Genomic DNA, 14,152 nt, shown 5'->3' with positions numbered 1-14,152 from the left:
ATATTTTTATTACTATGGGTGGGAAGGAGGCACTTATGGGATTCTTCTGCCATATGTATCCACTTGGCCAGCTTTGGTTACTATGCACTTTGACTTGGGGTTGGGGGAAATGTTATTTTTAGCCTCAGGCAGAAAATTCTTGGATGAGCACTAGATACAGAAAAAAGTTTGGTACAAGTAAGTATCTTTTCTTTAAACACCACATATATAACCTAACAGTCTAATACGGAATACAGCGTCAGGACTTACAATTATAGAGTACATGCTGCTCTCATTTTTTTCAGTGAGTGTCATGAACACATAAGCCATGGAGTTTCAGGAACTTCCTCTGAGGTCAAAGAACTGAATACCATCGATATAACCCAGCTGTCATCTTTATCCTTTGCTTACATCCCCTCTGATATAACCAGTTACTTTCTGCAGATCTACCCAAATGTAACCCTCCCCACAAGCAGATTTTCTTTGTTTAAAAAATGATAAATTAACCATAAAAGAGTAAAAGAAAATTAAACTATCGCCCTTAAAATAAACTACCAAAAAGGCTGTCATAAAGTCTGCCTCTTGTCAACAGTTATTAAGGAACAAATGTGACAGACCTGTCAGCAAAGAGAGGTTACTTGTACACAGGACATACTTAAGATCTGTCAGTGATTTCCCTCTGTTGATAGGTCTGTGTATCCTTAATATACACATCCTTCTATATTCATATAAAGCCAAAGCATTGTGCAGTGAGCTGATTTATTTGCTGAAGGAAAGAACATTGCTTTCTCCCACCAAATTTTGAGTCCCTCCAGATTACAGTCTTTTGTTTACCTGGATTATAAAAGAGGAAAGACTTAGACTAAAACCAGACTCCTTAGATTTTTCTTCCTTCTACATAATGACTAAAGTAAACAAGGGCTGTTAAGTGTAAATAAAAATGGGATTGTTTCATCCAAAAGTTAAATTTCTGATTAATGAGCTTGAAGCATTTAGCCATAAATACATAGGTAACACTGATCAGCCACTTGTAGGTATATAATACAATTGTGTAATACAGATGGTTATTTTTTTTTTTAAAAAATACTCTAAAGAACCATCTAATACAGGCAGTAACCTTGTCAGAATAGATTTAAATCTTGTTCAGAATCTTCATTTAAGACATGCAGAATGATTAAACTATGTACAAACTTCTTTCTCTTTCAGGACATACAGTATTTGCATACCACACAAAATATTTAGGGTTCTAAATCCGTATTTCTCAAATAGTTTATTCGGGGTAACAAACCAATTTTGTTTTTATTCAATCCTGTCTCCAGAACTTAATAAAGCCTCTAATCCCAGAAATCTTCAATCCCTGCATTTCTGTACCAATAAAATAGCTGCTAACTTCATGGAATTTCACTTGTGACATGAACCTAATTTCTGGATATTAAATAGGAGATATGCATTCATAGTAAATTGTGGTATATTTCAGACAGTTGCATAAACCAGACCATTCAAAGTTTATTTAGCCTAACCAACACACCCATGTCAAATGCACCTAACAATGCAAGATGAATCAGGTGAAGTATGGCAAGAGAAAGACTAGGTAGCTCAACATGCAGGATGAACTCCTATACAACACTTATATGTTAATTAAAAACATGAGAACTGTCTTCTTTAATTGAACCAGGGCCCCATTAGTATGACATTTTCTCTCCAAAAACAGGGAGCCATAATAAAGCCTGATAGGCAGCTGTGACTTAGGAAGGTGACTATCATAACTTCATATAGTAATGGTTCCTTTAAATTAATTTTGTATGCTGTGAAAATATTGATAGTTGCATTTATTGGTTGCCCCATGGTTTTAAGGGGAGAATTCTCTCTATTTGTTCAACATATCTGGCAAACTAATGAATCTGGCCATGGGAAGATTATGCAGACTATAATTAAAACAGAAGTTGTGCCAAGGAAGAGAGTTTGGGGTGGGGTGGGGAGGTCTGTGAAATCCCTCATGGGACTGAGTTCAACTGGGAGAATTCTACTACAAAGCTCCTACAAGAGGGTACCAAAGCATGGAGGGTTAAAAAAAACCTTCAGTTTTTAAAAAGAAGGGAAAAAAGTTATAAATGAAATAGCTGTGGTGAACAAATAGCTCAGTACATGCACATCTGCTTTGGTCCAAAGGAATCCATGTGAACCCAATAGAGAAATGTTATTTAAAAATAACAACAAAAGGACTTTCTGTGTTGCTAACCATTGCATCAAGGCAGAAAAAAATAATAAGAAAGCAAACTTCATATAGGAGTTTGTTGTGCAAAATTTCCAAATTTTTGTGTACAAAATTCTCATTTACCAGCCAATAACCATCCCCACATAACCTTTAGCACTAAGGTTCATCCATAGCACTCAACCATAACACAAAACACTGAGACCCATCTCAAAAGTGGAAAATGCTCCCAGTGCATATAGGCCATATTAACTAGGAAGCCAAACCCAACATAGCAGGCTTTGATTTACTATAACATTTAGGGCAGCGGTTCCCAACCTTTGTTGGGCCGCGACCCCCATTCCGGGCGAAAGTCCTGTTTGTGACTTCCCTCATTGGTTGGGAGGCGAGGAAGGGGTGGGACTTTCGACTGCCTACAAGCCCCAGCGGGCTTTGCGGCTGGATGTCCTGCCCCTTCCCAGCCTCCCAACCAATCAGGGAGGCCACTGGGGAAGAAGGGGTGGGACTTCCGGTTGCAAAGGCCGCTGGGGCTTGTAGTCCCAACCCTTTCGCCTTCTCCTCGCGGGTGCCTTCGAGGGCACCCGCGGGGAGAAGATGAGGGGAGGAGGCGACCCTGCCCTCTCGCCTTCTCCTCACGGGCTCCTTTGTGGGCACCCGCGGGGAGAAGGCGAGGGGAGGAGACGACCCCGGCCCTCTCGCCTTCTCCTTGTGGGCACCTTCGAGGGCACCCGCAAGAAGGGAAGGGGAGGAGGCGACCCAGGCTCTCTCGCCTTCTCCTTGTGGGCGCCTTTGAAAAAAAAAAAAAAAAAAAAAAAAGGGGAGGAGGCGACCCCGGCCCTTTCTCCTTGAGGTTGTCGGCGCTAGCGCCAGCACCTGCAGAGAAAAAAGGAGGAGGGGGAGGCAGGGGGGAATCCCAATCTGGCGACCCCCAGGTTGGGAACCCCTGCTTTCGAGGATGTACAGGACAGGACATTTGTTACCACCCAGTTCCTAGAGGAAGAATAGCTGTAAGAAATTCACTTGCCCTACTGGGAATTCATGCAATCTGATTCAAATGTCACACCAAATCATTGCTTGGTAATATGCGGCACTACCTTTTTGTTGCGGTGGGACTATGCTCCTGTGGGGTATGAGGCAATGCTGATGGCAGCAGTGCTGCCGGTAGAGTCTCCCATGTCAGATAAGCTTTTGCTGAGGAACCAGACTTAAAGTGACCTCCACCACAACATTCAAGAAATCAAAGGGAAATTTAAACCAAGAGTGGGGGTGACCTATGAACAGCAGGGGAACACATTACATGTCCAAGTATGGGGGGAAAGGAGATGGAAACAATACATGGAAGAACTATATGAAACAGATAAAAGACTGACATTCATTTGAGGGCTCTCTGGACCCATATTCATTTAACCATCTGCAAAATACTGAAAATAAAATACCAGCTCCCAGAAATATATTTATTTTAAATTACAAATAAAATACCTGCAGTATGTACTTGACTATAAGTCAACCTCATGTAGAAGACAAGGTCACCTTTTGGGACCAAAAGTATGGATTTTGACATGATCCGTGGATAAGTCATGGTTAAAACTTAGGGACATGTTATGAAGGATCTTAAGGTTGAAGGAAACATTGGCAAAGAACTTACAAAATTCCAGAAGATACAGTGGTGCCTCGGGTTACGAAATTAATTCGTAACGCGGCCGCTTTCGTAACCCGAAAAGCCTTCGTAAGCCGAATTGCCATAGGCGCTAATGGGGAAAAGCCGCGTTTCGTGCGAAAAAGCCGAAAAAAGCACCAAAAATTTTCTTCGTATCCCGAAAAAACATTCGTAACCCGGAACAATGATTTCCTATGGGATTTTTTCGTATCCCGAAAATTTCGTAACCTGGGTATTTCGTATCCCGAGGTACCACTGTATAACTCTTTGTGCTCACAGTGAAGACTGGATGGATGAGAGCGCAGAAGTAGTAGGTGTCAGTGGTTTCATAACAAATTACACTCTTGCCTTTCACTAGGGGATGATCCCTCTTTGATAACAGTCAAAGTACAGTACTGACATTGACCCCTCAATAAGTTGACTTAGCTTTTTTGGGTTAATTTTTAACTAAAATTCTAGCCCTATATATGAGTATATAAAGTAATCACACAGAGAGAAAATATTGGAGGGAAATACTATATATGGTTTCCATGGCCAGAATACTCAGCACAAAGGTGGAAAATAAGAAAACATCCAAAATACAGACTAATGGTTGATAAAACTGTTAAACGTAATAAAGACAGACAAATTAACTAATTGGTTAAATGGAAAAATCATCAGAAACAATGGAAAAAGAATGGAATTCAATCATAGAATACTGCAAGAACAAATGAAGCTAAAAGAAACATCACAAAGAACACATAAAGCAATCAATATCTGATTATGTAACTCAAGGAAAATAATACATACTGAAGGTATTCACACAAAAGTACATGAAAGCAGAAGTGGACAAAGGTACAAAGGGTTTTCTTTGCCTGCTTAGGAGGAGGGGCTGGAAGTGGAATTGGTTTCTTCTGCTTTCTTAGGTGTGTGTATGTGTGAGTAAACATTTCCTTTTTAATTTGGCAAAGCTGCTGGAGAGGGTACTGTAGGAGCTGTGCTGAATCTCCTCCTAATGTGCCCTTTACACCTGTGGCAGAAGACAGAGCAGAAAATGGGCAACTTCTCTTTCTTTACCTGGGAAGCCTGGTGGAGAATACAAGGTAGAAGAGGAACACAGTTTGTACCAGTTGCTATCTCTCTGTATGCTTCTCTAGCAAGGAACTGTTGTCTAATGACAAGCCAGCTTACCCCAGCCCTCTGGAGAACATCTGCACCCTTCTTATGCATGAAAAAGGTAAAATTGGATGCTTTATGCTTTAAACCTCTTTAAAATTGGTGGTGGATTGAGTAAATTCATTACCTTTGTAGCAACTTCAGCTCCATCAGAATGCACACCTAATATCAGGAGTCCAGGAATTTAACCCAGACATTTATTGAGACCCAGCTGTATTACTTCGTAAACCAATCCTATCTGTTAGATTTTGGCCCACCTATACATTGGCTCCAAAGTGAAATCCAAGTTATTGACAATACTGTGAGAGAGCTGGGGGAGGGCATTATGCAAAGCATTAGCCGGAAATGAAAATGTATTTCTTGCCTTGGAATCAAATACTGGATAAATTCACACATAATCATAATATTTCCTAAAACTGATCCCTAGGCCTAGGCTGTTAAATAAGAAAAATTGCCTGATGTAACTTACTGCAAGATTTGACTGGACAATTCAATACAGGGTGTTTTGTGTTCAGATATGCCAGATATGTTCTAGGTTCATCTAATAATCCATTTTTTCAATCACTGCACTAGAAAGATGGCTCACTGACACATTTCTGCATTGTCTGCATACTTTCCCATAATTGGCCACCACATCATATAGGTGCATATTCAAAATAACGTACAACACATCATATACACTAACAACAAAGTCACAAGGATTATTAGCCAATCTTTTAGAGTCAACCTGAATGGGCTGGAGGTGGGTGAATAGGAATTCTAGAAAAGGCATAGCTAGCAATCTGGAAGTTTGAACAGGAGCACTACACAAAGCAAGGATTTTGCTGCAGGTCCCATTTGTATATATCTATCTCTACTCCTGTAACTTTGTCACTTATCTTTCCTTCTGTGCATCTCATTCACACATGCATCCATTGTTCTGTTCTCGTTATTCTCATCCCTGTAATGCTTCATTTCCTTAGTTTCTTTTTTAAGAGCTCATTTGAGCCAAAGTGGGAAACAGATATATTAAAAACAATGAAACTGTTCCAGACTTTATTCATGTTCCGGATAGACTTCAAACCTTTACTCCCCTGTTTATATTAGCATGCATATTCTTCTTCTACTGGTGTCACTGCTTTATCTCTGTTTCTTTTTAAAAGAAAACATTAGTCTTCAAAGTAAGACCTAGAAAAAGAAAGTAAATGTAGAAACAACTCTGGAGACAGACATGAAAAGCATGGAAAACAGCAGCACTGACTGAAGATATATGGAACAAAACATTCAATTAAAACTCTTCAATGGGAAAACAGAAATATATGATGAAGTCAGACTGATATGAAATAAAAACCACAGGATCCTAAGCTTGTTTCCCTTATAAGTGAGCCCTCTGAAAAATGGGGCACATCTCGAGCAAAAAAATGAGGAGAGAAAGTTAATGGACCATATCACATGAAGCACTTACCGCTGCCCAAGTGTTGCCCAAATGTTGTAGAAGCACTGGAGGTGGGATCATCCGTCGTGCTTTTCTAACATAATTGAAGCTTCCCGCTTTCCTTCCGTCACTGAAGCATTTGCGGGGAAGCCTGGAGAAGCCATTTTATAAGTAACAGGATCTTCCATTATTGAAAAAATTGCTTCTCCTAGCTTTCCTGTGAATGCGTGAGCGATGGAAGGAAAGCGGGAAGCCTCAATTACGTTAGAGAAGTGTGATGGATGATCCCACCTCCAGCGCTTCTGCAGTGTTTGGGCAACGTTTGGGCAGCGGTAAATGCCTCGTGTGATAAGGTCCAATGTGTTGATATGTCGTGAGAGGATATGCTAGATGAGTGCTCACACGTTCTGAGGTCCAGTCAATGGCAACGAATAGCAGGGCTTTCTCAGAGTTCCAACAGTTTGATATCACTTTAAATATAATGGTTCTATACAATGGAATCCTGGGAACTGTAGTTCAATTTTCCTGAACTAGAAATGCCTCACAGAGATTTCTACTACTTCACTAAAGTACAAATTGTAGGATTGCACAAGTTAGAACCATGGCAGTTAAAATTGGATTGAATTGCTATAATGATCTAGTGTAGACTCTCTTCCAGTTGCAGGTCCTCGCCTTTAAGCTCTTTTCCCTCTGACAACCCAACAGACACCCATTCTCACTGCAACAGGTCCAAGTCTTTCCCCTTCTACAATCTTTTTTCTATAATTTATTGGTATTATTTTTATTTTATTGCTGTTAAATGTGGGCTACCTACCGAGTCCAGGGCCTAAATACTCTAAAGGCACCAGATTGCATCTCATCTTGGTCAGGACTTGGATGTGAGACCGCCAATGCATACCAAATGCTATAGGCTATATTTCAGAGGAAGGAACTGGCTAAAACACCTCTGAGTATTCCTTCCCTAAGAAAACCCTATGAAATTCATTGAATCACCATTAGTCAACAGGTGACTTGAAGGCACATATAGACACACACACACACCTACTAAGCCCATTTTACTTACTGGTATTTATCTGTTTACTAAGTCCATTTTAGTATTTTGCAGTTGTTTTTCTAATGATAATATGTCTATTGTTTTTAAATTTTGTCAGCTACCTCAATAGATGCAAACTGAGAGGAACAATAAAAATATTTCAAGAGAATAAATAGATCAGTAAATAATACAGGAAGAATAAAGGCAATGGAGACAATCTTAGGTGTTCAGTGTGATTCTAAGACCACAATGAACAAGCAGCAGAGTTTAGACTAAAATGATAATACTGAGTTCAAGGAAAAGATTTCTGGGAAGGTATACAGGCTGTTAATCATGAAAATAACATGAATTACCATGCCTGCACATGGAATAAACAAAATGGAAGATTTTGGCCATCCAGATTTAAGGAGTTTGAACATGTATTTAAGAACACAACTGGATTACATACTGGAGAGGATGAAGATACAATGTAGATATTTATGATCACACAAATGCTGGACCACACAAAAAAGAGCATTCTGCCTGGAGAAGTATAAAGTAAAAGAGGACCAAAGGGACATGCAGTATGTCTAGAATAAAGAAGGGTTTGGATTAGGGATCAGACAAGCAAACAGCTAAACTGTTTATAATAACAAAATAGTATCCCACATTTCCTTTCAGGCTGTATTCATTTCCTTGGCATGCAAAGAAACTCTTGGAAATTTCTCAAATTCCCAGTTGAATCTTTCAGTGATACATTTCAGATTTAGGTCTGCATCCTTTTCACCTTGTCTCTCCCCCACATTTTCATTTCCAATGAGTATTTTTCCTTCTCTCCAAGGAATGCTGGTAGTATTGTACTCTGACAAGTACATGATAGGGAGGAGTGTACCACAGCAAGGACTACAGTTATAAGCATTCTCCGTAGAGTACTGGGACAGTTTTAAACTGAATGGTAAAAACCTAGCTACTTGTATAAAATTTATCTGATAGCTGATTATTAAATTCAGTTTGCACACATATAAATAGAATCAATGGCGCATTACAGACGGCCCAGAAGGAGCCATCTTGCACCGCCACCGGTTGCAGCGTCCGGGAACCGCAGCAGCCAAACAGCGCAGTTCCCGGATGCTGCCAAACGGCGCGGTTCCCAGATGCTGCCAAGAAGGAGCGTGAAAATCGTGCTCCTTCTTGCTTCTTGTGCACTCGCGGCGTCATTTCCGGGGCGTGACGTGCAGACACAGAGCGTCCGTTACATCAAGATGGCAGCGGCTGTGTGGAATGGCCGCCGCCATTTGTTACAGACTCAGTCCGTGCTAGGGTTAGGGGCGTCTGGAAGAGTGCCCGTTTGTAACGGGCCAATGTGTCTCGAAGTGGAAGGATATTCTTTAAAAGATTAAACTGTTGCAACCCTTATTTAAAAATAATACAACTTAATATGATAGACGTGTCAAGAGAACCCGGGTCAGAATAGTCTTGTGTCATTCCTTCCACAACATGTAAGTCCACTGTCTTGATATCTAACAGTTGCTAACCCATGCCATTGAAGTAAATATAATGTCAGTCAAAAAAAGTTGGAAGAAGCCTCTTAACTCCTTACTTCCTGGGGCCTACCAATCTGGGCTGGACTTGGTCAAGTCTTATCATCTAGCAGCCACCCAATCTATCACAGTCATAGTCAGTAGTAGGCCTTACTCCTGAAGAATGCTCAAATGGATTCCTAGTTTTATTTAGACACATAATAACAATTACTATTTTAAAACTCTAAATTCGGTTGGTAGCCTCAATTTGAATAGACTCAGTGAATCATTAGATGCTTGGGAAAGGGAACACTCATGCAAGTATTCAGTGGGTATACTCATTGATTCAATAAATCTACTCTAGCTGGGAATATGATTGGATTTAGTCCTTACAGTATTTTACATATTTAATCAGAAGTAAGGCTCACTTTCAGTCAGCTTTACCGCAATGTGAGTTTGTGTTCTGTAGTTCTGAATGGCATTCCACTGGACTCAGGTGGGAAGGACTGGTTTCAGACTGGATGAAAAGTGGGACATACATTAAACGAATGAATCAATACAATTCAGATCAATGGAGCATGATGCCGGTGGTATCACTAGGGCTGGTGCCACCCAGTGTGGTAACTCATGCTGTCAGCCCCAGGCAACCAGGCACTCTCCCCCCACCGCCTCCAGCCAGTGGTCCTCCAGGAGTAGGGTTGCCATATCCTTTTTGTTTTTCTGGGACAATACCAGATTGGAGGGTCTAAAAATATGTCCTGTCTCGTCTGGGCATTTTAGACCCTCCAATCCTGGATTCCAGCCTTGTTCCAGGCAACATTTTGTCAATCTCCTGTTGGACAAAATGTGCCCAGGCATTAAAGGTATTGAAGAGCATTGTGCCCAGGACAGAACCCCGTGGCACCATAATGGTCACTTCCCTCCAGGATAAAGAGGAGCCACTGCTGAGCACCCGTTGGGTTTGGCCAGTCAGCCAATTACATATCCACCTAACAGTTGCATTGTCTAGCACACATTTTTCTGGCTTATTCTCAAGAATGTCATGGGGGACCCTGTTGAAGGCCCTATTCAAATCAATATATGCTACATTCACAGCATTCCTTCCATTTACCAAGCCAGGAATTTTATCAGAAAAAGAGATCTGATTAGTCTGGCATGACGATTTTGAGAAACTCATGTTGACTTTTTGTGATTATGACATTCCCTTTTAAATGTTCACACTATTTGTTTAATGAGCTGCTCTAGAATCTTTCCTGGTATTGTTGTTAAAGTAACTGGACGCTATTTGTTTGGTTCCTCCCCCCCCCCCCCTTTTTTTTTTTTTTTTTTTTTTTTTGAAGATGGGGACAATGTTTGCCCTCCTCCAGTCTGCTGGGACTTCTCCAGGAGATTTCGATGATTATTGCCAATGGCTCCGATATTACATTTACCAGTTCTTTCAATACCCTTGGATGTAGTTCATCTGGTCCTGGACATTATCTCTTTGCTTATTTTGTGCTGAAATTCCCCTATTCTCTCCTTTACTCTATTATCCTCAGGTTGAGCACCCTTTTCCTTTTCTGAGAAGACTGAGGCAAAGAAGATGTTGAGTAATTCTGCCTGTTCTCTGTCTTCTGTTAGCATTTTGCCATCTTCTCCAACCCTACAATTTTATTTTTCTTCCTTTTGCTGCGGACATATATAAAAAAAAGCCCTTTTTATTGTTCCTAACCTCTCTAGCAAGCCTGAGTTTATTCTGCGCTTTAGCTTTTCTGAGTTTACCTCTACACAGACTAGCTATTTGTTTGAATTCCCTTTTGGTGATTACCCCATTTTTACATTTCTTATACATGTTCTGTTTAAAACTCAGGATGAAAGTTCCTTAGTCATCCATCCTGGTTTCTTGAGACACCTTCCATTTTTCTTCCTCACTGTAATTGTTTGAAATTATGACTTCAATATCTCCCTTTTGAGAAACTCCCATCCATCCTGAACCCCCTTCTCTTTTAGTATTCCTGACCATGGGATCACCCCCAGTATTTTCCAATGTTTACTGAAATCAGCTTTCTTAAAGTCTAGAATGTGTGTCTGAACATATTTGGTTTTTCTTTTCCACTGTATAATAAACTCCAGGAGTACATGATCACTCCCACCTAAGGATCCTGCTACTTCCTCCTCATTAATCAGGTTAGGTTAGGATCTGATCTCTTTCACCACCAAATAAAAACATTTTTATGCATAGCAGGGTGGTTTTATGGAGCAGGTGGGTTTTTATTCTGTTTTTAACTTGTGTATATTTTATGAGATTTTATATTATATTTTATATTGTATATATTTTATATGATTTATATAGAGATGTTTTAATTATTTGAATTCTATAACAATTTTAAAGGTTTTATCTGTGAGCCGCCTTGGGTCCCTCCACAATATAAATGAAATAAATAATAAAATAAATAAATGTTTGGCTATTATCTCCAGCACCTGATGAACTCCAGAATACTGTTTCTCTCCCCCCCCCATCTCCCATAACTTAGGCCTGTTCCGCATGGGCATAAAGTACATCCCCAGGACGTACTAGGGTTAGGAAAGGGTGTGCTTTAAGCACGCCCCTAACCCTAGTACATCCTGGGGACATACAAAATGGTGTCGCCCATTCTACATGGGCGCCGCTATCTTGATGTAGCAGACGCTTAGTGTCCGCACATCACGCGACGCTAATGACTCTGCGAGTGCGCCATTGGCCTTGCGGCATCATTAGCATGCTGCAACAAAAATGGCGCTTCTTTTTTGCGACACCGGGGAGCCTTGCAGTTTGGCCGCTGCGACAGACCACCAGTAATTAAGAGCAGTCATCTCTTAATAATCCCTATTTATTCTTCATTGACACAGTTCAATATATGCATACACCACTCCTGCTATTGTGCTATCATAGTCTGTAACTCTGGAATAAGAATTTGCCAAAGTATAGTGGAATAAAAAAAAATCCAGTGCAATCTTTCAACTAAAAAAAAATTATTTCGCTTACATTATCTTCTGAATACAGTACTTTTTGACTAATCTTTCACAGTGAAATGCATTTAAGCTCATTCCAGCCACTTGCCAAATATCATTACTGATAATGGCAGCAAATGTAAAATTATGTTCCAAATCTTTTTCTGTGCTAACATCAGCACAAAATCTGAGAAAACTGGTTAGACATTCAACTTGCCTACTAATAAGCCATTTCCCTTTGACATTCTACATTTACCTGCAGCCATAGCATACCAAATGATTAAATATTCTGGCCAAGTTTATTTCCAAGTTGTCCATCACTGGAATCAAAGGTAAAATCTGCAGACATAATTCAAAGGATTAAATCACACCTTTTACACTGACATATACAATGCTATTTACTGGTAGTTTATGAACATTTGGAAGTTTTTACAAAACATCTCCTTCTTTCTGATAAGGAGGTGTAGACAGACTCATGAGTAAGATGAAGCCTCTCAGTACTGCATTCCAGGCCAAAGTTTAACTCTGCTGACTTGGCATGATATTTCCCTATTACTTTCTTGGGATGATTGCTGGTTAATAGCCCAAAACCGCTGACTGATGGAAGCTAATGGTTAGGAAATAGTTGGAAAATTCTCTGTGTTTGAATGAGAGACTCATCAAAGCTTCAATAAACTGACAAGCATGCTTTCAGGCAAGGGGAAGGCTAGAGGGGTGTGGGCACACATGAGCAAAAGAGAAGCTTGGAAGAAGTAAAGATGGAGAGAAATGAGAGCAGGATGAGGATCCTCCAGGGTGCAAGTCCCCACTTATACTTTGTCTGTCTGCAAAGGTTGTTGATTTTTTTTTAGGGATGTAAATAAAGCATGGTTTGAGCATTGGACTATAACTCTGGAGACAAAGGTTTGATTCCCAGCTCAGTCATGAAACCCACTGGCTGACCTTGGGCAAGTCAGATGCTCTCAACCTCAGGGGAAGGCAATGGCAAACCTCCTCTGAACAAATCTTGCCAAGAAAACACCACAATGGATTCCCCTTAGGGTTGCCAGAAGTAAAAAATGAAGGCACACAACACACACACATGCACGAATAAAGCAAATACTGCAACATTAAATGTTTTGTCACCCCAAATGGTTTGGTTAATCAATTGAATAAGGATATCACACAAAAAATCCAATATGAGTCTATGATACAGTTGCTTCCTGCCCCTTGGTGTCAGCCAATGGCAGTGCGGGGTGTTAAAGCATACTGATTTATATTATATTTTGGAGTGTGTGTGAAATTCACTTTGACCACAAGCTGACCTCCTAGGGGCACTGCCATTTCTCCAAAGCAGAGATGTCATGTAGGCAGCTTGCAAAGGAGGGGATAAGAGCCCTAGAGAAAAGGACTGGAAATTCCCCACAGGAAGTTTTGGAGTTTCTAGACAAGAAAAAACATCTCCTCCAAAAACCGGTACAATACCTGCTGTTTGTTTTCAGCCTCACAGCCGATGGCCCAGTGATTAAGTCAATGGCTATCTATTCATCTGTTTGCCTTCCCTAGTTGTGTTCAGATCCAAGTGCCTTGGCCTTGGCTTCTCCTTGGTTTAACAAAAGCCCAGGTTTTTACACTCTTTGTCTTGGCTGCATCTAAGCCATTAAGTTCATAGCTAGAGTAAAGTCGAAAGCTTTCATGGCCGGCATCCCTAGTTTTTTGTGGGTTTTTTGGGCTGTGGCCATGTTCTAGCAGAGTTTCCTTTATGACGTTTCACCAGCATTTGTGCCTGGCATCTTCAGAGAATGCTTTGCCTGGAAAAAGCTGGGTGTATATATACTGTGTGAGCCTGGGAATGCAGGAGTGATTTGCATGTGTATTGTTCTGTGTTAATGGCTGGCCTCAGCCTGGGAGGCTAATGCAAACGTGGATTAATGTCTGCTAATTGGTGATCATTATCTGCTGGGAAAGCCCCGACTCTGAATGGTTTCCCATTTGCATTTGCTGAGTCCTTATTTTGCTGTTCCTCAGGACTGGTAGACAAATTTGGTTCACTTTAAGGGTTTCTTGTTTTCGGCTGAAATTGTCCAGGTGTTTGTGGATCTCAGTGGCTTCCCTGTGCATCCTGACATGGTAGTGGTTGGCATGGTCCAGAACTTCAGTGTTTTCAAACAGTATTTTATGCCCAGGATGGTTTGTGGCATGTTCTGCTACTGCTGATTTTTCTGGCTGGCCCAGTCTGCAGTGTCTCTTGTGT

At 40.7% G+C, this 14,152-nt stretch overlaps 1 protein-coding gene across 8 annotated transcripts in view; it reads right to left on the bottom strand.

Moving 5' to 3' along the window:
* The window catches only part of ANO1 (anoctamin 1), a 174,679-nt gene that overhangs the window by 133,901 nt on the left and 26,626 nt on the right, over positions 1 to 14,152 (bottom strand). Inside the window, exon 3 of one of the 8 annotated variants that reach the window (XM_042444199.1) lies at positions 12,176 to 12,258. The exons of 6 other annotated variants lie outside the window; for them this stretch is intronic. In XM_042444199.1, the coding sequence (XP_042300133.1) occupies positions 12,176 to 12,185 (10 nt within the window). In that variant the 5' untranslated portion in view covers positions 12,186 to 12,258. Of the gene's footprint in view, positions 1 to 12,175; positions 12,266 to 14,152 lie in introns of those variants that run through there. One more of the 8 variants, XM_042444207.1, reaches the window with a different exon arrangement.

The sequence above is a fragment of the Sceloporus undulatus genome, chromosome 1 (assembly GCF_019175285.1).
Source record: "Sceloporus undulatus isolate JIND9_A2432 ecotype Alabama chromosome 1, SceUnd_v1.1, whole genome shotgun sequence".
In the NCBI taxonomy this organism is placed as follows: Eukaryota; Metazoa; Chordata; class Lepidosauria; order Squamata; family Phrynosomatidae; genus Sceloporus; species Sceloporus undulatus.
This window is presented reverse-complemented; position numbering and strand designations above follow the sequence as displayed.